Source organism: Pteropus alecto, unplaced genomic scaffold (genome assembly GCF_000325575.1).
Source record: "Pteropus alecto unplaced genomic scaffold, ASM32557v1 scaffold155, whole genome shotgun sequence".
NCBI classification, from domain to species: domain Eukaryota; kingdom Metazoa; phylum Chordata; class Mammalia; order Chiroptera; family Pteropodidae; genus Pteropus; species Pteropus alecto.
In genome coordinates, this window is record NW_006438113.1 from 21,850,657 (window position 1) to 21,877,295 (window position 26,639).

The window sequence follows — 26,639 nt, forward strand, 5'->3', positions numbered from 1 at the left end:
CTCCCTCCCTCCACCCCATCCTCTCTCTTTGTCTCTCTCATTTTATTTTTAAGTGGTGGTAAAATATATATAATATAAACTTTAACGTTTTAATCATTAAGTCTACAGTTCAGTGGTAATAAGTAATTCACATTGTTGTGCAACCATTACCACCATCCATCTCCAGAACTTTATTTCATCTTTCCAATCTGGAACTCTATATGCATTAAACACTTACTCCCTTTCCCTCCTCCTCCTGACCCCATCAGCCCCTGGCAACCACCAACTACTTTCCATCTCTCCGAATTTTACTGCTTTAGATATTTGCCCTTTTATGACTGGCTTATTTTCCTTAGCATCATGTCCTCACGGTCCATGCATGTTGTAGCATGTGTCAAAATTTCCTTCCTTTTTAAAGCTAAATAATGTCCCATAGTATGTATATGCCACATTTTGTTTATCAGTTTATCTGCTGACGGACACTCAGGTTGCTTCCACTTTGTATTAGTCTGCTAGCATGGTATGAGGACTGCCATAACAAAATAACACAGGCTGGGTGGTTTAAGCAGCAGACGTTTATTTTCTCACAGTTCTGGAGGCTGAAAGTCCAAGATCAAGGTGCTGTTAGGCTTAGCTTCTGCTGAGGCCTCTCTCCTTGGCTCGTGGTTGACTACCTTCTCACTGTGTCCTAACCTGGCCTTTCCTCTGTGCATGTGCATCTCTGCTATCTCTGTCTCTTCCTTTCTGTGTCTCTGTCTGTCTGTCCGTCTCTCTTCTTATAAGGACATCAGTCATATTGGATCCTTATGACCCATTTTATCTTAATTACTTCTTTAAGGGTCCCATCTCCAAATACAGTCACATTGGGGGTTAGAGCTTCAACATGTGGATTGGAGGGAGGCACAATTCGGTCTATAATATTTCTCTTGACTATTGTGAACAATACTGCTATAAATATGGGTGTGCAAATATCCATTTGAGTCTCTGCTTTTAATTCTTTTCGGGCATATACCCAGCGGTAGAATTGCCAGATCATGTGATAGTTCTAGCTTTTAATTTTTTGAGGAACCACCATGCTATTTTTTTGTAGCAGCTATACCATTTTACATTCCCATGGCATTGTTTCTTAATTTTCTGAAGAGTTTTGCTCTTTTAAAGAAATTATTCTGATTTCCAAGGCGCGCTCCATTAGGAAGGCTACCTGGAATTGTTCTTTTTGTCTCCCAGGTGTTTAGTTAGTAAATCTTTCCAGAAAATTGGTGCCCTTGCTCCTTCTGGACCTCCTTTCAGCAACCTTGGGCTCTTGCTTCCAAATTCAGCTGCTGGGAAAACATCCCAGAAAGGAGGAGGAAGCAGTAAGAAGTGGTCAGGTCTCAGGTAGATGCTTCATTGGAGCTGTGGGCATTCAGGCAACAGTCCCTGAGCACTGAGGATGTTTGTGCCAGATTTCACCCCATCTTGAGCCTGCTTATGCACCTGCCACTTTTAAAATGGCCAAGGGACAATAGATTTTAGATATTCCTCAATAAGCAGCTGTGTAACACTGCTGTAGGTTTGCATTTAGTAACATCGGCCGTATGAATGAGGGCATGTGTGCGGGAGCGGGTATTGTGAGAGGGAGCAGGTGGGGTGTGAGGAGATGTTGGGGGTAGATGTGTATTGGAGGCAAGGTATCAGTGTGTGGGGGTAGGGGTAGATGTGTGTGTATGAAATAGGATATGAGAGTGGGAGTTAGGAATGAGAGGGTGTGGTAGGTAGGGTGTGGGGATGTGTATGGTAAGGTGTTTGTATGTATGTGTGGAAAAGGAGATGGAAGGAATGAGTGAGAAGGAATGAGAGTGTATATTGGGTGGAGGTGGGCGTATTTTGGAGTTAGTGTGTGTGTGGAATAGTGTATAAAAGTATAGGGGTTTGGCATGAGGGCATGTAGGATGGGGTAAATGTATGTATAGAGTATGGAATAGAGATATGTGTGGGATAGAGTGTGAGGGTATGTACAAGATAGGGATGGGATGTGCGTGGAGTAGGATGTGAGCGTGTGGCAGTTAGGTGTGAGGATTGTGGGGAGTAGGGTATGTGGAGAATAGGATATCTGGAGGATAGGGTGTAAGTAGTTGTGAGTGAGAGAGAGGAGTGTGTGTGTGTGTGTGTGTGTGTGTGTGTGTGTGTGTTGTAGGGTCATAGTAAGGAAAGGACCAATGGCTTCACTCTGGGTGGCCACCCCTGCCAGGAGCCTAGTGGGTGGAGGAGCTGCTGAAGCCCGAAGACCTTTCCCACAGCAGGGGGAGTGGCGCCATCATCGACAGGGACGCAGGCATGACTCACTTTCACCTGGTCTAGGGAATTAATTTGCTGGACATCTGCATCATGTGCGTCAGGATATGTGCGTCACTCTGTATGACTTTGTTTTTATTAAGAACCATGGGAGAAATTTAAAATGAGAAATGAAAGCAGTGGTGGGGGGAGCTTATACTGGGAGCTAGGAAAGATGAATTGCTTCTCTCTCAGTGGCTGGGTCACACTAAATGACCAAGGTCATCTCCCTCAGTCCCTGTACTCTATTCTTAATAAAAGGCAGCTGCCTTTTATTCCATGTGAGAGAAGTAACTTTACAATACACATACATGCGTGCACTCACAGGTGCACGTGCACATGCACGCACACACTCATACTCCACATACAGACGTAGATAAGGCAGCCCCGAAGCACCTCCCAGATGCCAGGCAGCCTCTGCAGCACTAACTCTTTGTGCACTGCGGTCTGCTGCAGTCTTTGCAGTGGAGAGATGCTGGCTTTTATGAATGGTAGCCTGGGAGGGGCCTAAAGTCATCCGCTCCTGATGTCAGCACAATGAATAAAGCACTTGCAAAGTGTAAAGCCTCAAGCACTTGGGAAGCAGATACCTTCTCAAATTGGTTGTCTGGCTGCAGCGACTCTTGCTGACGACATCACTAGTCCCATGTGTAACAGATAATCCATATACAGTAGGATTTAAATGAGGCAGAAACTGAAGCCGCCTATGGAATAATGCATAGCTGATTCTGGCACAACCAGCTCTGCTTGCAGCAGTTGGTACTGTGACCCTCTTCCTGCCAGGTGCTGGGGAAAGGTGCTTGCGAGAGCTGCAGATCCACTGTTGTGTGTTAGGCATTTACTTAGCTAGTCCCATGTTCTGCTTTTGCTGGCAGAATTCCTTGCTGAAGCTCCAAGCCCTTGAAACTGATCTCTGCTCTGCATTTTTGACAAACCAGGAAGAAGCTGCTCAGGTGCATGGCGTCAAGGACCCAGCCCCAGCAACCACCCAGAGTGTCCCTGCCGAAGCGGCAGATGCTGCAGGTAAGAGGCTGGCTGGGGTAAAGTCCTCATTTGTACTCTCAAGATAGTTTAGCTTGCTACTTCATCCTAAATCTGGCCCCCTGTGGGAAATGGTGCCTGGTGCAACGTGAATGCCGAAGAGGCGCTTGAGTTATACCTGAGGAGCTGAGAGGGGTCAGGAGGAGTTAAGATGTGCTATGACATATAGAGCCTTCTCTCCAGCTGGGGGCCAAGAGTCACACTTACATAGATGAGTGTCAGGTGAAAAGTACCCATTACAACTCCTAGTCTTTTTTTCTATTTGGTCTCTTGTGACAAATGGTGTGCTTATTTTATATCACTAGGCTTAGATAATCTGTGCTTGAAGCTCATGAATTTCGAGACATGATATTTTTGAGGTACTGAGGAATGAGGGTTTCAACATTGCTACTTCTTTTCTTCTGTTAATTGCTTGTAAGATGGTCCAAGGAAAGTGGAGGTGAGTGGTATATCATTCTGATCCTGTATTGTCTTGTTCTGTCTCATTTTTTTAGCATTAATTTCTGTATTGAAAATTCTCAAAATTGGGTTTCATTTGTCTGTTATTTTCTCCAGTTTTAATCCAGAGGATGATAGGTTGACTTTAAGCAGAAGGCAAATTAATGTTCCTAGGAAGACTTAGACAGAAAAGAAACACTAATTTACATGAGTAGAAATGAGAGCACAGCTTATCTTTTTTAACACAAATGGGTCAGAGGTTTGCAGACTGGTTCCTGGATAGATGGTAGAAATAAGCTTAGGTGAGCTTGCTTTGTGAGATGTCCTTTATCTCCAGGAATTGAAGGAAGAGGTTTACAGAGGTAATCTATTTCAGTACCATTAGCGATAGCACATTCAAACATTACTGTTTCAAACACCCATATAATCTAAACAGGCAAAATAGTCATCTCCAGTTTTTGGATGTTTTTAATAATAGTAGTTAATAATTACTAATGGTAGCTACTATTATTATTGAAGATTTTCTATGATCCAAGCACTTGTCTGAAAACTTTATATCTATTATATTAAATCCTTAAGCTAACATGTGAAATAATACTATTTACAGTAAGGACACTGAAGCCTAGTGTAACCCTGCTAGGAAACAGTAAGTTTTTTCCCCATGGATGCAGGTGGCCAGCAGCTGGCTGTCCTTGTTGCCTGGTGAGCTCCCCTGCTCTGTTTGCCATTGTGTTTAGATGAAATGCAAGTAAAATTGGGCATGAGCCAATGTCAGTCCAATTAGGGGTTTAAGTCAGATTATTAGACAATGCCCTTCTTCTTCCACTAACCTCAACCAACAACATACAAAACACATGGAGAAGTCTAAGCCAAATACGAATTAACTTTCGAGTTATGTGATATTTGGTATACGATAGAAGTATCCAACAAAGAGGATTTAATAAAATATTTATTGAAAGTTCGATATGGATATATATCTATATATTTTATAGTGAGTGTATGTGTCTTATTTTCTGGAAAAGTCAAGTGCATTTTCTCACTCTAAATGAACAGGATTTTGAACAAGCTTATTAACACTTCTCGTAACATGGGAAATATACTGAGTTTATGTAGGCATTGCCCATACAAAGGAACTGTCAATATATTCCATATTAAGTGTCAAATGGCAGTAATAGACAGAAAGCTTCTTACAGAGGAGGCTTGTGTGTTGGATAGTGGATTTTCCAAAATGTAGGTGAATCTGAGATGTCCCATAGCCCTTCCAAGAGTCTATGAAAAAGAGTTTTTCGTTCTGTGTGTGTGCGTGTGTGTGTGTGTGTGTGTGTGTGTGTGTGTACACTAGGCAACAACAGCTCTTGCAAGTTTTCAGTGATAAAACCCATCTTGATTTTTCATCTTTGTGGACCTTATGAATGAGGAGTCTCCTTTAGCTAAAATGACTGAGTGGGAGCTAATATGGAAAAAGTGAAGAAGCTCCAGCCCCTATATTCAGCCTTGTAATACTTTGACACATTTTCCTCTAATTTTAAAATAAAACCCTTTGATACAATCTGGAAACTAGATAGTCTCGGGGATCTAAGGAGTCTCTTCGTTTGGCAGGGATATTGCCAAAGTGAGAGGCATCTGGAAGAGGCTTTCACAGTTAAGTTATAGGGCATTTGGTCTCATTGGCTTCCGAGACACACTTATAAGAAGGCCATACATTTTCTAATCCATGTGTCACTCAGAAGAAATTTTGTTTTCATATTAGATCAGCAGTTCCAACATTCAGCAACATTTCTAGAGTGATCTTTGAACATCTGGAAACTTTAGTTTTTGTGCGTGTGTAACTCCCTGATGAGACTGTGATTGCATAATGTTAGCACAGATGGCCTTAAGTCTATAAAGATTATAGTAACTTAAAACTTCCTCTTAAAGTCTCGCACCTACCTCTGAGCTTTTCGTGTATATAAATACTCAATTAGTATTATCGATGTCAATAATTGGTATAACAGACAAAATCTAACAGGTGATTTTTACAGGAATATCTTACTATAATATGCTACTAATTAACCATTAAAAGCAAGCATTCACAAATAAAAATTTATGTCATTCAAATAAATTTCAGACTTACTTTACACTTGAGGGAGTGACTTAAGTAAAGTTTAACTTTTGCAGTGGACATCTGAAATGATGGTCTGAGCAAAGTATTGTAGCCTCTATGTCTTGAGATAACACTTGGCTTTTAACTTGGGTGTATGGGTTACAGAGGTCAGTCTCACCCAGTAAAATACCTAAAATGTTCCCATGTTCTAGAAATCCAATTATAAACTGCACTTTCAGTAAGAACACATTTCATGGCAGCCCTCGAAGTACAGTATTCTAGATAGTGTTCCTGAATCTTCCTGCACATCATAATTACCAGGAAGTTTTCAAATGTGATTCTCAGTCCTCATCTCTAGACAGTCTAAAGTGGAAGTCCTGGAATCTTTATATTTTTTGAACACTTCTGAGTATTGGGAAATACTATTCAAGTGGACAGTGTTTTTGAATTGTGAGAGAGAAGGTTGGATTCTCTCAGGTTTTCTTTGACTCTGCTTCACCTCAATTTCATCAACAGAGAGAGGCTTGCAGATCACATGGACTTATAACTCAGGGTCTGTGACCTGTCAGCTCAGTTCACTTACATCAGGAAGAGAAAGGTGCTCAAGCACCCAAGTGTGTAGGCTAGAAATGGTGAGATGGGGGCCTGGACAAGTGATGGGGACAGAGACAGATTTGAGGGGTTTAGAAGCTGTTAAAGAAAAGTGATAGAGAGGCAACCAGTTGCAAGGCAGCTTTGGGATGATCTCTAGGGTAACTAACTGTCCTGGTTTGCCCAGGACTGTCCCAGGTTTTAGCACCAAAAGTCCCACATGCTAGGAAATCCTGAGTCCCAGGCAATCCAAGACAGCCAGTAACGCTATCTGTAGGTTGCAAATTGTAAAATGTGAGATGAAAACCCACACTGTATTTAGGCTCAAAATTCCTGTAACTGAATTAATAGCCTCTAACTGCTGAAGCAAATGTATCCTCCATGGCATCAGTAAGCATCTTTTCTGGTGTTGTCGAATGGAAGATGGAATGAAGATTGGCTTTTTAACTTCTTGTCATTTTTAAAGTATGTGCAAGGACTGTTTGACGTTCCACATGACTAAGCATAGTAACCCCAGTTCTGTCTGACCACGATTGATGACATGGAGTTTGTAGCAAAAACTGTCACTGGAGACAACTGAAGGCTTATTATTAGAAATAATTATTCCACAGAAGTACCTAATTAATTCTTTTATTCTAAAATATTGATTTTTCAAATCAAACTTTCCATTTGGGCAAGAGCCTTGTTGCTAACGTCAATTATTAGAGAACACTAATGTCATATATCTATTTACAATCTATATTTATTTCCAGAAAGAATTCTGCATGGTTGTAGGTTTCTTCCAAATGTTGAAGTCGAAGTAACACAGAGTTGAAGAGGACTTCCTCTCTCACATTTTAAGATACTGTCCACTTGACCACAAGTTCCCAATAACTTCGAAGTTCTTATTGAACTTAACAGATGTCTGGGCTTCCTACCCTAAAATGCAAAACTCAAATACAGAGATGAGGCCTGAAAATTTCCGTGTTAGAAAGGCTTCCCTGGTGATTCTTTGGTGTAGGGAGATCTGGGAACACTTTCTATAACATAGTGCTCCTCTAGGAATGCCATGAAATGTGTTCTTACTGCACGTGCAGTTTACAATTGGATTTCTGGAACAGGAGAGCTCTCAGGTATCCTGCTAGGTGGGGCTGATCATCCACACAACTTGATGTTTCATTTTATCTGGCAGCAGCCCCAGACAGTCATTGAAAGTCAGTAAGAGGGGTTCTCCATTACTTCAACCTTAGAAGTACACAGAATTCCAAATATCTTTTAGAAACTTTATTGATTAGGGTCTATGTGTTATGTGTGTGTTATTTCTAAATCCTCTGAACCTTTTTATGTTTTTGGTATGTATCACCAGTTGCTTTAACTAAAAAATAGCTACCACTGTGGAAAGTAATACTTTCATCTTTTTGTCCTAAATTGGTTCCTTTAAATTGGTTCCTTTAAAGCAGTAGTTTTCAAAAAATCAACCAGGGTTGAGTTTTTTTTGTTTGTTCGTTTTGTTTTGTTTTGTTTTTTTAATACCTTGGGGATAGTTGGAAATATCTGGAGATATTTTTGGTTTGAAGCTGGAGGGTGAATGCTACTGGCATCAAGATGATAGAGGCCAGGGATGCTGCCCAACATCCTTTAATGCACAGCACTGCCCCCTCCTCTCCCCACTGCCCCAACAAAGAATTATCTTGTCTAAAATAGTTTATCTTGTCAACAGTTTAGAAATACTCTTTTAAAAGCTTTTTAAATGGATAACACCAGGATTAATTAACAATGACCTCTTCATCTGTGGGAGGCATTGTTACATGGATTTTCTTATTTTATCTTCAACAGTCCTATGAGGTAGGTGCCATCATTATCCCCAGATGAAAGATGAGGAGATAAATTTGGAGAGTTAATGTAACTTGCTGAAGATCCCACAGCAACTGAGTCACGGAGGTTGAGAGCAAAGGGGAGGAGTTAGTTGGAATCCATAGTCTAAATGCTTTACACTGTTCTATTTGCCATCCAGCCTGTGTTAAATCCGCATAGTTCTAATGTTCTAGAATTTGAAATTAAGCCCATAGCCAACATTTATACTGTCTACATAACTAATGTGTTTTGAAAATTATTTTTTCTTTATGCATCCCTGACTTTGTTTCGTCAGACTGAAAAAACCCATGTTTGTAGTTGTTTACCCTGTTATAGCCCCTCTGTTCCCATTGTCATGTCAGCTCCTCTGCTCTAAACCATCTCTAGGATGCTGCGCCTTTCTTGATGTGCACTTACCTGACCTGAGTAGTGTATTCCAGATGGAGTCGAATAGTAGAATCGTATTTGTAAATACGGGCTTAGGTATTATACTTTTGCAAAATAATACCATTGGGGGAAATAGGGCAAAGTGTACAAAGGATCCCTCTATTATTTCTTAAAACTACATGTGAAACTACAATGATCTCCATACAAAATGAATTAATACCTAAAAAAATATGGGCTTCGGGGTGTTTTATAAAATAATTACAAAATAATTATGCTTATTGGATTCCAACCTCTTCCTAGAGAGGCACACTGTTTTTTTGGCCTTTTTATCATTTCAGTGTATTCCATAAGAGCTTTAAAAATCCCATTTTCTATCAAACTAATAGTTTAGTGCTTATTATTTAAGAGTATGTGGAGTAGTTTTCCCCAGCTGCATTGTCTCCTGGTCCACAATGAAGCTTGACTGTCACTGTTGAGCTTCTTTATGGTTTGTGAGCATTTTCTGTGGTTGCATAGCATTTTATCTTTGAAAAATATCAGTATTATCTGCAAACTCAGACTCCTGACTCAATTTCCTCTTCTTAGGCATTTTCGAAATGTAAAATAAGATTAATCCAGGATCTATTTGCAAGGATTAATGCTGAAATGTCCATCATGAAGATACTAATTCAACCCTGTTCTTTGCTGCATATTCTTAAGTAGATTTCATATCCATTGCAAAATACATATCCCAATCATCATTTGGTTTTGCTTTTAAACAACTTTTGACATGGAAAACATGCCATAGACTTCTTGAAACACAAGTAAATTATATTCATTGGCTTTGCCTTTTTCAGAAACATAGTTCTTTGCAGAATTTGATATGCTAATAGGGTGATCTTGGCCAGAATGGTATCTACTTGTTAGGACTCTTGTGAGAATGATGTAGCTAAATACATATGAGGCTCTTAGCACATCCCCCATGATAAATGCTCAATAAATGTCAGCTGTCATTATTTAAAAAGCTTGGCATTTTTGCCATATTCAGAGCTTATGTTGCCTTTCCTCCAGTTAATACTGCTTATATCTGTCTTTAAATATCACTCTATCACAATTTCTAACTCCTTTCAAGGTGTGGGTATGCCATTAATACAGTTCATTCCCTAGGTCTCCTTTAGAGGCTTGCATATCATTGACTTTACACTAATTCCCTTAAGCAAAATGTACTTACAACAGCAATAATCTATAGGGGTGATGACTGAATAATTACCTCCTATTACAATTGAAACTACATTTGTTACCATAAAGTCTATCCTGCGCTGAAACTGTGACATAACTTGGCTGGAAAGTATCTTTACTATTAGTAATTTTTTTCTTATGCTTTTATAACCATCTTCATAGTCTCTGAAAGAGGAAGTTTCACATTAACCCTTTATTTTCCAAAGAAAGTCCTTTTTAGATGATTTGAAAATTCACAGATGACAATGCAATTCTCTGAGGCCATTTTTATAACTGCCTTGTTGGAAGGAGAAAAAAATCAATCCTACAGCTGAAACTTTCAAGTGACGATTTAAAAAACTTTTAAAATTCAGTTTTTAAGGCAGGCCGGGGACTATGGTAACATGTATTACTCCTTTTTTTTTCACTTTACAGCTCTTTACAAATGAGGATTCTGAGTTTGATGAGGCTCGCCTGGCCAAGGATATAACAATGGCGAGCAGGTGGCGTCTCAGACCAAGCCTGGGGCTCTGACTCAGGTGCCCAGGCTTTTAACGAGTAGGCTTATAGTCATGTTATTTTTTTTAATTAATAGATTTTTTTTTCAGAATAGTTTTAGTTTCACTGGAAATTGAGCAAAGGGTTCTCATATACCTATTTTCCTCTGCACATAGTTTCCCATATATCATAGTCATTTTTAACCTTTTTTCCTGGTTATTTGTTCTTCCATGCTTATGAAGAAGAGTACAGTGTAGAAGTGACCAGATGGCATGCCTAGATGCTTGGAGTCTGAGACTGCTCTGGAAACCCCCTCAGGTTCATAATAGACAGCTTCTCCTGTCTCTTCCAGTTCCCTGAGAATCATATTTTTCTGTGGCTCTATGTAGCACTGGGCGTCCAATCTCTGACTAAGTTTTTCCACCTGACGTGGTGTCTAGTAAAGATACAGCCTGCATTGAAGATTGGAATTTCCTTCAGTAGTCTTTCTGTTTGCTTCTGTATATTTAATTTTTGTTCTGTTTTGCAAAGTACATCTGCTCATAAGTGAAAACTTTTTTGAAAATGGCTCTTGCTATCTTAATAGCAGATTTTTATCAGCAGTACCACTGAGGTTATCAATGGTGCAGGATTCGACTAGAAGACCTGAGGAATCATTTAATCTGAAAAATGATCTGCATCACAGCACCCAGCTTTCTCTATATACCAAGATGGCACTTCTGAATCTTGGACACTATCATAGGTGATGCTTACTCTGTCCCTGGCCCCATAGCTCAGGCAGAGCTCTGTAATCTGAGCATTTGGCTCTACTTTTGTGACACAATGAGGGAAAAAGATGTTTTCAAAGATAAGATACCGTTCACTGGCCATTTCCTTTGGTTTTTCTCAACTGCCCTTTGACAGTGTGCATAGAGGCAAAGGAATAAGCCTTGAATAATCAGAAAAGTGAAAAGATTCATCTAGTCACTTGGTAGATTTGTCTAAATCATTGTTTCTTCTTTCCTCCTCCAACTGGGCATTTGGTTTGGTGCTGAATAGAAACTGCCTCTAAAAATATGACTTATCCCTGCCTCAGATGTTCTTCTACAAAACAGTGCAAAGAATGGATCCCTTTCCGATCCCAGTATAACAGATCTGGAGATCTCACACCTGCCCTCAGTGTGGTCGTGTCATCGCGGCCCACAGCACGGTTCTAATTTAGGGTAGAATTCTCTAACGTCTGAGGATCTGTCTTCCACTGGCAAGAAGTTCACTTCCATTGCATGTTTCCTCAGAATAAACTCCGCCTTTGTCACCCTGCCTCTCCTTTCTTCTCACCCACCCTGCCACCCTGTTGTTTTTCTTCTTTTTCGTCCTCCACAGCTTTCTGGCTGTTTCTCTTCCTCACCCACTACCTTGCCGCTTTGTCTCTCTCTGTTTACATTGGATCTAATGGTTTTTACTGCTTCTTTTCTTTTCCTTTGCTTAGCTAGTTATGGTGTGAAATTAAGGTATATTTAAGATATTTATTAACCTAAATACATAGATTTTTTTTGAGTATCGTTTTAATACTAAAAATTCCAGTGAGTTCAAACTGTTTATGCCTCCCAAAATGGTATTATAAACAATATGCTACTCAAATGACAGTATGATTTTTCTTTGTTATTTATTCCTTATTCTTACCACTGAGACAGTGAAAATACTAAAAAAAAAAAAAAAATTAAAAATGTCTTTCGTGAAAGTGTATATAAGTTATTACTGAATTTTAAAAATAATGAGTTATGGTATAACTAGAAGATGTATTTATGTATTTCTGCTATTTAAATGTTATGTTTACTTGGTAAAAAAAAAATTGTTGTATATGTTAGTTATAATAGCAGTAACTCAAAAACAAAATATTCCCAAATGGCCCTCCTATAATTCTCGAGGAAACAGATGTGATGGGATTAAATTTATCTTCAGAACTACTCAAAAACCTAAAACCTGGGTCTGTGTTTACCAATGAAAATTTAAATAGAAGAATGTAACCAAAAATGCAGAGGCAAGGCATAAGTTTAGATCTGAGCTAAGCTTCTCTATCCATGTACTTTTCTGGTTTTCAGGAAGAATTTTGGAATTTCTCGTTGCTTAGCTAACCCAGTGCCCTAATCTATTAGCTGTTTATTGTAATTGAAATCACGGAGTACATCGGCTCCTTCAAAATGAAAATGGGGCTCATTGCCCCCGCCTCGCTCCAGAAGTGGGGTTTGGGAAAGTATGTGCTGACATCAAACCCAGTTAGACTCTGTCTCCTAAACTCCATACCTGCACATATCCAGAGCCTACTGGGCACCTCCACCTGGATAACCAAAAGTGCCTCTTAACTCAAAGCTTCCAGAACTGAACTCATTTTTCCCTTTCCCAGCTGGCTCATCTTCTCAATTCCATAACTAGATAAAAGATACCACCATTAAATGCAAAACAACAACAACTAACATTTATTAACGGATTATTATGCACACCCCCATGACCCCAGGTACTGTCCTAAGCACTTGAGTTTCCTTATCTTCTTTAAAATCCTCTCCACAATTTACAAGATTCTGTTATCATTCTTACCTAAAACAGGACTTGGCATACAGTAGGTGGTCAATAAACCTTTGTTGAATGAATGGATTCCCATTATACAGATGGGGAAATTCATATTGAAAAAGACTGAATAAAATGTCTCAGGTCACACATATGATAAAACTGGGATTTGAATCTACGTGTTTTTGAGTCTATAGCCCATGCCTTTACGCATGATGGCAAACTGCCTCTTGGTATCTGCAGGGCACCTGTCATAAAGCCCTGCTTTCACAGTGACAAATTTCCTACCCCTCTAGCTCCCTGATGTTTCTAGTGGGCATCCACAGAAGCTGGCACACAGAAGCCTGCTTAGAATGCCAGCCTTCCCCCGCTCAATAACTAGGTCAGCCTCACCAATCCGAATCCCTCTTCATCTGTCCCATTTGTCCTCATTCCTAACCTGTCCATCCTAACTTTGGAGATAGCACTTCTCCTCTCTTAGTGGCCTGTGAGCAAGCAAGCCCATCTGTTTTCCCAGGCTTAGTTATTGAAATGACTTCAGGCTTCTCTGGGTTCTCTCTCTGTGACCTCATAGCTAGCCCCTTAATGCCTTCAGATGCTCAAATTCTACATACCCCAAACAGAAGCCATTGTGTATCCATTAGATGTTTTGGGATTGTTTCTTATTTTTGTTTTGGCAGCTCTCTTTGTGTGAGGCTGGCTGAGGACTCTAATGCTTAAGCCTCGTTACAATCATGCACATGCTTTTGGCTCATTTAGCTTTTAAAACCAACCGAGGCTAATGTTTGGCATTTTGGGATGTACCTAAATGCCACCTATGAGCTCACCATGGTGAGCAAACCCAAGAGTGCAAATTAACAAATCCACAAGATTGGCTAATTTAATACTCGGATCTCAGCAGTCCATCTCAAGTGGCTACAGATAGAGGTTTACTTAAATTTTGAAAGACTTTAAAAATTCACATTAGAAAGAGATATTTTTAAATCTTACTGACTCATTTAACAGCTGTAATACAGCATCTGCTTCTGCCTGGGGTTGCAGCCAGATCAGAAGTGGTCTCTTGGCCTTCACACACTAATGATAATTATCTTCTCTATGTCCCCTACTGCTCAATGAGTGAGCCACTAAAAACACTCTTCAACTCCCAGGGTCAGGGATGTGGAGTCTTCTATCACGGACACTGTTCAAAAGGCATTAACACAGTCACACCGCCTTCCCTATGGAATTTAAAATGGAGATCACTGCCAGCCTCATGTGGTTTTATGAAGATTAAATACATGCAAAAATTCTTACAACCCTGAGGACATAGAGAATCACTCCATAAATGGTGCATATGACTATTATTCTTATTTATAAATATACCAGTTATTTATAAATAACTGGTAAGGACAATGTGTTCACGGGCATGTTAGGTCTCATTTCAAATATGAACCCCATTGAGACTCCTAGTATAGCTTCAGTAAGAGAAAGTAACATTTCACTTTCTTATTTTGATGATATTAATTATTAAAATGATGATTTTTATGGTACTTTTTTTAGTACTTTCTATGCCTTCTTGATGTTTCACCAAATACATATGCTATACTTGGGTGAATAGTGTTATTTTAAATAGCAATTTACTTTAATGTGTATTAGTAAAAAAAAAATGTAACTAGCACATTAAATTCATGATTTCTTGGCCATCATGGCCCAGGATGAAGCTGAAATTTTAAAAAGCTGTAGGTTGAAATCTATCTAAAATACATAGTAAATGTATAACTTTATATATATATGTATATATATAATATGTACTTCTTTACTATATATACTTATATAGTAAACAAAAGTTTATGTGGATATGGCAAAAATTTGTAGAAGATACAGTTTCATATCATTCTCACTTAGTCTTATGAGGCAGCACCATTATTATCCCCATTTTACAGATGTAAAATCTGAGTTTTATGAAGGTCATCATTTCTGAGGTCTCTCTTAAAAGTGGTGTACCTGGGATTCAAACTCACCATCTTTGCTCTCTATTATGTCACCCCTGGGGTTGTTTCTCACTTCTTAGCAAAGCTTATTTTCTTTTTTAAGTCTTTATGTAATTTTTTTATTGTTTTTTCTTTCTTATAAAATTAAGACATCTGTTACAGAAATTTTAGAACATACAAAGAAAGAAAAATAAATTTTTTTTATTGTGGTAAGAACACTTAAATGAGACCTACATTTTTAATAGCTTTTAAAATGTACAGTGCAGTATTGTTAGCTATAGACATAATATACAGCAGATCCCTTTTCACTTTTCAATCATAGCCCTGTGAGATGGGCCAAACAAGAACATTGAGAGGGGTCGGTGAACCCGCTGGAGCCCCACAAGTGAGTACAGGCACGCCCAGACTCCTGGCTCCCAGACCCTCTCTAAACCACACTGCATCACACGACAGGCCTTGGCAAGCTGTTCTTTCCTTTGGAAGAAGAAATAATGTGCCCCCAGGGAACCATCAGAAGCCACCCGAGTTTAATACTGCCATAAGCTTTTCCCTGTAAGTGGTGGCCTGGGCGCTGTTCCCGGGATAGCAGCAGCGGTGGCTGGCTCTGAATCTATGCTGGCCTCTTCTGAACAAGGAACTCAATAATTCCGTCTACACAAATGCACACACATATACACGCACCAGCTGATTTAATTAAGCCCTTCTCAGCTCAAGTGGTGAGTTTGGACAGAGAACTAAGGTGCTACAAAATTACGAGTTTTTGAGTCTTTGTTGGTTTCCATCTGGTTGCTTTGGGTCTTTTTGGCTCACTGCTGCCTTCAGTGGTGAGTTGGGGAAAAGAGGATCAGGATGTTAATTGGGCAACACTGGTAAATTATTTGAAAGCCTACGGAAACAGATGCCATGTAAGTGGAGGTTTACAGTTACTATTGCAGTGCAGTGGGTTTCAGAGCTGAGCTCTTTTCTTTCCTCCACTACAGTCATATGGCTGGCAACCCAATGCTTCCATCTGGGCATTATAAAACAGCACCCAGAAACTCATTAGTTTGACTCTGGGGCCACAGCTGAGCTGAAGAATTGAAGGCCTCACACCTTTCTGATTTCAGGGAAAATATGCTCATCCCAGGGTCTTGCTAAAGATTCTTTTCTTCCCCGTCATTATCATCAAATGATACTGCCCCTTAACAGGTAATATAAATAAAATGCATTTCTCTTTCAATGGTTTAAGTCTAATTAATAGTTTAAGAAAAGGACTTGGTAAGGAATCCATATGCCTCCTGGTAGGTAGGTGATCGTTAGTATATGCTGTGATTTATTGATTATTAACTTTTACTGCTGTTACTCTTTAGGGATCCTGCAAAACTGCAGTATTTTCTGGGTAAATTATTTTTAGCAGGGGTTGCCTATGGTGGGTTCTGTCAGTCACAGCAGCACACCTTGCTTGTGGGCCTGGGCCTTGGCATTCATCTAGCTCCAGCTCTTTCCCAGCCCTCATCCTATCCATTTCCGACTAGCCTCAGCCACTGACAGAAGTGCTGTCATTGGGCTTCGGTGGCACAAGGGAAGGTGTTATCCACCCTCTCAGTCTATAATCGAACAGGAAAGAAGCCGACTGAAAACACACAAGGACCTAATCAGACCTTTGATGTTACACAAAGCAAATTGCATTTCAAGCTCTAGAGAACCCAAGCCATTCTAAATCTGCTTAAGACTCATCCAGTACCAAACTGTGATCAATGTTTATTTTGGAAAAGTGGATCGTCAGTATTTTCAGATTCCGCTTATTCACCCAGAAAATCTCTGTTTCCCTCTTTCTTTGGAGTAGAAGGAGTAAAAGAAAGCCTTGGGTTGTCCTGACTTGTTTTCTGGGTAGATCTGAGGAATTTGTTTTGGCTGCTGCTTGAATAACTCTGTATAGAGCCCTGTGATGGAGAGACTCTTATCCTGGCCATCCTGACTCAGTGTCCTCCTGTTCCTCACTTCTGTGCCCTCACCTCTGTAGCACGGAATGCCCACTTCTGGGCTGATTCTGGGGTGGGGAGCTAATGAACTCATTTAAAAGGAGAATGAATGATCACAGGGAAAATTTAGGCACAGAGATGCCTAAGTCGGAGAGAGGGTTTGGAGCAGGTTTTTTCCCCTGTATTTTATTTTTGTCCAAGGTAAAAATGCTACTTAAGATTTTGGAGGAGAAACAGAATCATTCCTAATTTTTCCATGCTTTGTCGTTGTTAGGTAGCTTCTTTGATCTGTTAGTGCATTTGTTTGTACACAAATCTATGCTTTTGTATATAAAATGGAATCATTACTCTTTTGTTTTTAAATATGTGGTTTTTACTTAGCATATTCTGAAAAATCATTCCATGTTGATAAGCAGAGTTCACCATCATTTTTAATGGCTGCTGAATAACTTTCTATTCTAGGGACTCCTCCCTTTCTCTTTTGTTTTCTCCTCTCTCTTCCTTCCCTGGCGAGTCTGTTATCTCTTTTCTTCCTTATAATCTATCGTCTTTTTTTTTTCTAGCTCCAATTTATTCTTTCTTTTTTTTTTTTTTTTTTTTTTTGCACTTAACATTTTGTAGTATACACTCTATAACGTATGCAAATGATATGACATAAAGAGAGGATGGGGCTGTGTAGTTTGGGGCTATGCTGACTCTATGACTCATACTGAAATAATTTGTTTCCATTTTTTTGTTGTTGGGGCTTTGTAATGTTTTTTATCCAGGTTCTATGAGAACAAACATGACAGTATTTTGAAAGCCTTTCATATCCCCAGAAGGAAGAAATGACAAAGAGGCAAGACATTATAATGAATGTTGATGATCTTTATTTAGGAACATGACAGTCTCAAGCCCTCTGCCACTTCTAAGTCTTGATGATTTATCCTGTTTCCACAGACCCTGCACCAGTCTATAAAGATGGTCAGAATGGAGCAGACAGTGCACCAGAAGACCCCCAGTCTGTCGGGCCCAGCCGGCTGCTCTATCACATCACTGATGATGACAACCCCCTGCTGTCACCGCGATGCTCCATTTTCAGCCAAAGCCAGAGATTCAACTTAGATCCTGAATCAGCCCCTTCTCCACCCAGCACTCAGCAGTTTATGATGTAAGAAAACCTTGTTTTGTTATTATCTTCATTTTATAGTTTTTTAAAAATACTATGTTTACAAACTGCAATCAAGTTTTTGTCTGAAATAGTGCAGACATGCCTACTAAATGCAATTGTAAGACCTGAACAATAAATGGTGAAAATCAGTGTACTTTCTAGATGGGACTGCTGTTTCAGGCCTTCATATTTGACCATTTTTGGTGAAATAACCAGAGTGCTAAGTAAATGTCGGGAGTAGCATTTTTGATGAGCTCAATATTCTTTCCGTGTCTGACAGTGGGCTTAGTAGATGGATTGTGGCAATAGTTAGATTTTTCTTAGATTCTAGAAAAGTGATAGCTTACAATAGCTGACCCAGCTCCTCTCCCTCCCCCCCACCAAAAGAAGTAGAACTATATGTTCTTTCCTTCTTTTGTGTGTAATTTCTACAGAGAATTTTGATGCAAAGCTAAAATGAGATACATTTGGTTAAAAATACATGCAGGGCATTTCTAGTTTCTCTTTAATAAATCCTGCTGCTATTCATGAGTTTATTCAAACCTAGGTCCATGGACTCTATATTGATAGACTTCAGGAAGTTAGCGAATTATTGCTAACGTAAAGTGTGTGTAATGTGAGAGGGTAAGTGCATCTTCTGGAGAGGAGGCCCATTTCTTTCATCAGATTTGCAAATGCTCTGTCATGTCAGGAAAAGTTAGCTCCTCACCTAAATCTTCTTTGAAAATGTCAGTAAGTGTGGCTCATGCATTCTGTTGAGGATAATGCTACAACAGAGCTGTCTCTTTTTAGTCTTAAGTTGGTCTCCTCCAAGCTTTAGGAAATGCACTTCCTGGACTAATATTCTGACTTTTGTACACTAAAATCCCTGATGAAATTTGCCCATAATGAAGTTCTGTGATCAGGGGTCTCCATTAATGAGCAGATGCTGCCATAAGAGACTAATCAAATAATAAACTGTCCTCTGGACTTCTCTGGTAATCTAGGAAGCGTGGTTTGTAGACCAGCAGCAGTATTTACTGGAAGACCATTGTTTTGGTGATTCTTTCCCTCCCTATATCATTGCAGGCCCCGAAGTTCTTCACGGTGCAGCTGTGGTGATAGTAAGGAGCCACAGACCATTGCCCAACTCACCAAGCACATCCAGAGCCTCAAGCGGAAAATTCGGAAATTTGAAGAAAAATTTGAACAAGAAAAGAAATACCGGGTAAAAACCGTAGGGTTTAATATAAGAAGAACATAGATTATTGTCAAGAGATGAGTGGGCTTTTCTGTCCTTTTTTGGGGGGAGGGGGTAGCCCTGTGTTTCCATTGGCCAACCTAGGACCTGTCATAAATTGAGTTCCCATCCTGGTTCTGTCTTGTTTTCACATGCTGTCAGTTGATAGCTCCTACTAATTCATTACAACTCTTATTTCCAAACTGATATGATCATTGTTCCTCTCTCTTCCCCCCGCCCTCCCCCCCGCCCCCCATGAGGAACCTTACTATCACTAGTGTTCCTAGGACTTGAATTTGGAAAGCTTTTGAATTATGGTCTTATTTTTTCTTTAACCCATTCCCATTTGCATTTTGATAAGAACCTATTGAGGACCCAAAGAGCAGGATTTCCAATTACTGAACAGAACGAGGAAGAGTTTTCTTTGGCATTAAAGTAATTCTTGGTTGATGAACCTCTCAAGTGATATCTTCACTAGTGTTCCTAGGACTTGAATTTGGAAAGCTTTTGAATTATGGTCTTATTTTTTCTTTAACCCATTCCCATTTGCATTTTGATAAGAACCTATTGAGGACCCAAAGAGCAGGATTTCCAATTACTGAACAGAACGAGGAAGAGTTTTCTTTGGCATTAAAGTAATTCTTGGTTGATGAACCTCTCAAGTGATATCTTTTAACACCACTATAAGAATAAACCCCGATCCATCCTTTTCTGTCAGAGAAACACTGGCTTCATGCTCATGCTGAAGGTTGCAACCATAAAACTTTTTTATTTCTTGCATAAGAAACAGTGGAGTCAGAGGTGTCTTGATAGCCAATGCTAGTTGTATTTATTTTATTTAATGGTGACTATGGCATAGAGAAAAATCATATTCATGTAGAACTGCACAAAAGTATTGGGTCTCTGGCAGGGGGCCCAGAACAGCTTCCTATTAGAATAAAAGAGAACCGAGAATACTGTCTTATACATCTTGAAATATTTAAAGTGTCACTAAGCACCTGGTACAGAGGTAATCGGAAGGTCTCTGTGAGTGTGGGATAAGTTCTGGCAAGGGAGGTGAGAATGGGTAATATACCACTCTCTTGTTTTCTTGTCTGTGTTTCCCACAGTGGCTTCAAATTCATTAAAAGAGAGAGTTTAAGGACTGGTTTTTAGCTTTGCAAAATGGATGACATATCATCAGATTGACTTGTAGGACAACCTAAGAGTGTTGCAGATTCTTCTCTTATAGGGCAGGAGGGTGCTCAACACATTGGGAGTGCAGATAAAGAAACTGAGGCCCAGCGAAAACTTATAGCTTGCCTAAGGTCATGCTCTATTAGCTCAAGCTTGAGTGGTTGATTAAAGATGAGTAGTTTTCACAATGGAGGAGTAAAAGTAAAATCCATACGTGTCCACATTTTGAAAGCTCTGGTCATTCTGAGACACACTGAATTTCCCTGTTTGATGCTGTGGTGTTATTGGACCTGGGATGTCCTCACATTGGAAACTGTAGTGTAACAAACAAGTAAGGCTTCATTCCCAGGGCCTGTTAATAATTCTGGCAGTTCTTGAATCGGACTGATCTGGATTTGAATCTAGCACCAGCCACTTAGGAACTTTGTGACTTTGAACTTGGTACTTGACATTTCTGATTCTCAGTTTATCCACCTGTAAAGTGGAGTTAATATTAGTAGTGACCTCTGAAGTTTGTGAGTATTAAATGAAGGAGTGCTTATGTAATGCTTATTATAATGTTTGGCATAAAGGAAGTAAGCAGTCCTAGATAATGTTAACATTTTAATCTATTTGAGTGATATTTGAATAGGCTATCTCATGGCAGCCTCTGCCTTATTGAAGGAAAATTATATACATTAATTATCCATTGCAGGCCTTTTTTACCTGCAGCCACAGACCCTGGATTACTTTTCTTAACTATAACAACCACCCATCAGCTGCCTATTTTGGAAGAGAATTTCTTCTGGCACCTCTGGCCTTTGTCTAGAGAAGCTTTGAGTCAGAGCAGACACATGTCCACACACTGAAACACTCATGCATGCAAATGGATGGATCCAGGAGCAGTAAGGGAAGAAGGCTTCACTGCTACTTCAGTAAGGGAAGAAGGCTTCACTGCTACTTCACTTCTGAAGTGAAGTGTCTTTCCTGAGACATAGAAGGTTCTGATTACTATGTCTCAGGAAAGACATAGAAGTAATCAGAACCTTCTATGTGTCAGGAAACAGGGCTTCTCCTCACCCTTCCTGTCAGAGTGCCAGGCTGTACTTAGAGGTTTGACCTGTCAGTAGGCTTTAATTGGTTGCTCTATGTAAGGCTTTCCTTCCTGGTGACCTGCCTGTGGAATTGCTAGCACTGCCAGGCCTCTGTGCTAGTCTGATACCCTGGTACAATATAACATCTTTCCCTCTCTGTTGAATGTAACCATTTCACATTCCTATCTGAAACCATGTTTATTCCCATCAAGTGATTTTACATTTAACTATCATTAAAATTGTGGACCTGAAAAAGGCTGTTTTAGCCAGATGGCCACTTTCAGTGGAATTAGAGAATCTTAGAATTAGAAAGGGTCAGCCAGTCTTATAACTTATTTAGCCATTGAAGAAACTGAGGCCCAGAGAAGGGAAGTGACTTCCCCAGGATCATACAGCAAAGAATTGACGCAGCCAAGATGACAACTCTTTTCATCTCTAAATCAGAAATCCTTCTAAAGTGTCTTTTGAACTGTCTTTGGCAGACCAAAAATCTGATCCAGTGACTCGGGATCCCCATTTTAATTACACTGAACAAAATCTGCACTGCATAATTTCTGGGTGTATGGTCCTTAGGTGTCTATTAAACTAGAATTATTCAGTTCAGAAGTTAGAAGGCATGAAGATCCACACCTTGTGTATGAAAACTTTCCATGTGATTTGAAAGCTGCTATCCTTGTGAGCTTGATTTAACCTCTTTTGAAAGTTCTGTAGGAGAGGGGAAATTAAAAATTCATTTCAAAAAATTTCAAGCTTTAAAATATTTTGTCAGATAGATGATTAGATAAAGAAGCTGTGGTACATATATACAATGAAATATTACTCAGCCATAAGAAGAGATGAAATACTGCCATTTGTGACAACATGGATGGGCCTCGAGATAATCATGCTAAGCGAGATAAGCCAGACAGAAAAATTGAAAATCACATAATATCACTTATATGTGGGATATAAACCTAAAAGCAACAAATGAACAGGACACACAAACAGAGACTCATAGACATGGACAATAGACTAGTGGTTACTACAGGGGATGGGGGAGAGGGTAAAGGGGGTCAAATATGTGGTGACAGAAAGAAATCTAACTATGGGAGGTGAACACACAGTATAAATATATATATGCCTTATTGTTAGAATGTACAGCTGAAACTTATTGGATTTTGTTAACCAGTGTCACCATAAAAAATAAATATATTAAAAATAAAAAAATTAAAAAATATATTTTGTCAGAAAATTTAGCCTTAAATTTCTAAGTCCTGTTTGAGTAGTGAAAGCTCATTTATTTAGTGGTTATTGGCTTAGAGTCTTAGATTTTTGTTTTAGTTTTTAACAGTATTTTGAAAGATGGCTTTAATTATGTGAAGTATATACAGTGAGAAAGACATGTTCCAGAGAACATGGTGTGTGTTTAGACCAGAGTGGAGAATTCTGTGAGGATTTAGAGAAACCAAATGCAAAACATTGACCATATAACCAGATTGTTACCCACAGCAAAAGTAATAGATTATATATCAAAGAAGTATCACAGTGCATTATCCTAGAAGGCCATGGGTAGGACCCAGCTAAGCTCCGTATTTTGGAGGAGTGCCCACTTGGGGCACTGTCCACGGTCCTGAAACCAACCCTAGGAAAAATATCACTCATTTTCCTTCAATCGTCTTTTTCATCCTGATTTTCAAATTAATGTTTTTTACAAAATTCTGAAGTGAAGTGTCTCATGTTTCACAGTTAACATATCTAATCCCATGTACATTTGATGATCCTGTCATACAAGCACTGTTTTTCCTTTGAACTTGAGAGAAACACGATCCTCTCCCTAGGCTTCTTTCTCACCAACAACTTGTTGATGTTACATGGATTTAGTGGATCCTTAAACATGGCAGAGCCCCTAGACTTAGTCACTAACAGTGCACACATTTCTGGCTATCATTATGATGTTTATGATTATGTCATCTGGAGCATTACTGTATAGTTCCTTGTATGTCCTCAATTCAAAGTAATCATTAATCTTCTTGAGCCTGCAATTAAGTTACTGGGTGACCTCAACTCTTTTAAGGAAGTTTCTTACTGATCCTACGGGGTGTAGGCTAAATATGTTTGGCTATCCTCTTCTAGTTTTTCTTTTCTGTAGAAAATCAGTTTTTCTGCTCTGTGAAGAAATTCAGAAATTGAGGTGAATGATTTGTATTAACAGAGTCATATCCTTCTAAAATAAAAAATGTATTCTTATTGTCACATCTTAGTGTGATTAGCCACCTGGTAAGACATACATACCCCTATGCATTTGTTAGTGAAGACCTATTCAGTGTTCCTTTGAAGGTCTGGCAGTAACACTACTACCTATCATCACTGTCAGTAATAACAATAATAATATTTATAATTCTAACTCACACATCTATAGTGTTTAGCATATGCCTGAAACTATTTTCAGTGTTATGCAGCCTGATGAGGAAGGTGCTATTATATTTGATAAATGAAATAGAGGCATAGAGAGGCGAAATAATTTGCTCAAGGTCACACACATATGATTAAGTTTCATTTTAAGGTTAGCCCAGTAGGATATTGAGTCTATAAGCAGTGAGAGGATTAGAAATCTGGGTATCTCCCTGACATACTGACTTCTTAGACTATTGTCAGGTTTTAGAGGTCTTAGAGTCCTTTCATCAGCTTGGTGGTTATGTCTGATAGGGGCTAAATTTTCCAGTTTGTCGGTATTCCCCAGGCAGTTTGTAGTCATAAGCCATGTATGTGAGCACAGGCAAGGGAGTAGTGCTGGTTTGTATCAGTGTAGTCATCTACATCAATAAAGAATGGCCTGGCAATGAGGTGTGAGCTGTAGGTGGCCCACAAGGTGACTGAGGGTTAGAATCTAGAAGGCATTGGCATGGTTAGGATTGTGAAATGCTGGGTGACCAGGGCTGTTTAGAAACAATGTCCACGACAAAGACGAAAGTGTGGAGAGGAGGTCAAGAACATTTGCTCTGTTTTTCAGAAGCAACTTCATTAGTTGGAGTTTTTACTCCTGAATTTTTCTCCCAGCTTTATGTTTTCTTCCTGAACTATCTCAATGAAACTTAGCTGTTAAATAATTATTTTTCTTTTTCTCTTTACTTCCCCCTTTTCCTCTTCCTCCTCCCCTCCACCCCCATTTCTCCCTCCCTCGGTAGCCTTCACATGGTGACAAGACTTCAAATCCTGAAGTCCTGAAATGGATGAATGATTTGGCTAAAGGTCGTAAACAGCTCAAAGGTAAAGCCAGCCAAGGTTCTCTTTTCTGAGAAAAAAAAAAAAAAAAGCAGTTAAAATAATGATAATGTTCTCCAAGAAGTTTTTTATTTTTTCCCACCTGTGCTCTCTTTAACCTTTTTTCCCACCTAGATTGGAGGCCCTATTTTGAAATAAAGGCTCCTAGGTCCCATTCACTGTTTGGCCTCATTTAATAAATCTTTGGAATTTAATAAATCAAGTGGAATGATTTACTTCAGTGCCAGGAACATTTCAACATGTGGAGCATTAACTTTCCTGGGTTATTGGATTCTTGGAAGTTAGAAATAGAAGCCTGAAAAGTCATTTACTCCACAATCATTGCATAGATGAGGACATTTATGTCCAGAGAGAGGGAAAGTTTACATAGCTGGGCAGTGTGGTAAGCTAGGTGTAGAACTCAGTTCTCTTGCATCTTAATCTAGCGTTCTTCTTTCTCTGTCTCTCTGGTGATGGTGGAGTGAGTGTTAATTAATTCTAACATCAATTTTAAAGGACTATGGTTATTTACCAATAAAATGTTATTCTCTTCCTCTCTTCATACTCATTTCAATACTTAGAGACATGGGAGTTTTTCCAAATTTCAAGGATGATGATTAAAGAACTGGAAGGGAATATTAATTCGGTGGTATTAAACTGTAACGATGTAACAGGTTTATAAAATATGCAGTGTTTAAACATCATGCCAGAGTCTAAAAACAAACATCGAACAAAGAAAATGAGCTATGTAATTGAGAAATCAATATAAATAACCTCACTCAAACAACCTGTCCCCTAACATATTCTGAAATGTAATTCCCCGATAAGTCCCAGGTGGCTTTTTAAATTATGTAGCTTTATGTAAAGCCACATTACAATAATGATGATTCCTAGATTTTAAAAGCTTATGAAATCTGTTAAGTTGAGGCTGGCACTTGCATCTCTGCTTTCCCATCCCTCCTGTATTTCCTCAGATGTCTGCATGTGTAATGCCTTCTAAAAGTACTTGCATTTCCACAGAGGCTCTTAATGACCACAAAACTTTGAAAACCTAAGTAAATGAATCTTTGAGTGTAGAATTTCAGGTACTCTGGTAGGTGACAGATGGAAACTTGGGGCTAGGTACCACTGATCTTCCTCCACCTCCATGAGATCCCAGCCTCCATGAGGTCCCTCTATTTTCACATCTGATTTGGAGCTTAGGCTGTTTGCCCTGGTTATTAAGGCTGTCCTTGCCCCATGGAAAGTCATCATCATCACTGTTCATTTCCACTGAGTTGGCATCAGGGGAGGGAATTCCTGAAAAGATCTCTGCTCTTACTAGGGCCAGTGAGTCATCCTCACTCATGATAACTCATGGCATTTGTCTTAGAATTAAAGCTGAAGCTGTCAGAGGAACAAGGGAGTATTTCCAAAGGCCCACCTAGAAACTTGTCCTGTGAGCAACCCATAGCCCCCAGAGATGATGGGAAGCCGGAAGCTGTGGGCCCTGAGCCAAGCTCCTCTGGAGAGGAGACTCCGGATGCTGTGACATGCTTGAAGGAGAAGAGAGAGCAACTTCCCTCTCAGGAGGATTCTAAGGTAACTCACCACATCTTCACAAGGCCCCAACACTCCACATAGTGCCAGTGAGATTATGGTTTTGACTCATTTATCAGAGTACTTTGGCACCACATAAACATCTTTAGGAGACTGACTCTGAAATTTCAGTCAGATGAGTTCCTAGTGGGCTATTGGCCATGATCTGTGGGAGTTACCACATGATTCCAGGGTGTGTTGCCATTCTGGAGATTATAGCACTGCCTGTTGATGGGAAGCAAAAGGCAAGACACTAGGGCATATCATCCCTTTCTCCCGCAGTTTCCTCTGATAAATTAGCAAATGAACCCAAGACTAGGATTACAATCCCATTTTTATTATCATATTTTATTAAATAATAAAGCAGG

The 26,639-nt window shown here is 39.5% G+C and overlaps 1 protein-coding gene across 1 annotated transcript in view; it reads left to right on the plus strand.

Annotated features, from left to right (window-relative positions):
- Nucleotides 1–26,639, plus strand: part of FAM13C (family with sequence similarity 13 member C) — a 118,086-nt gene that overhangs the window by 75,995 nt on the left and 15,452 nt on the right. The window contains exons 7-11 of the mRNA XM_015592184.2: nucleotides 3,231–3,315; nucleotides 17,775–17,985; nucleotides 19,054–19,192; nucleotides 24,618–24,699; nucleotides 26,066–26,274. Coding sequence (XP_015447670.1) covers nucleotides 3,231–3,315; nucleotides 17,775–17,985; nucleotides 19,054–19,192; nucleotides 24,618–24,699; nucleotides 26,066–26,274 — 726 coding nt within the window. The remainder of the gene's footprint in view (nucleotides 1–3,230; nucleotides 3,316–17,774; nucleotides 17,986–19,053; nucleotides 19,193–24,617; nucleotides 24,700–26,065; nucleotides 26,275–26,639) is intronic.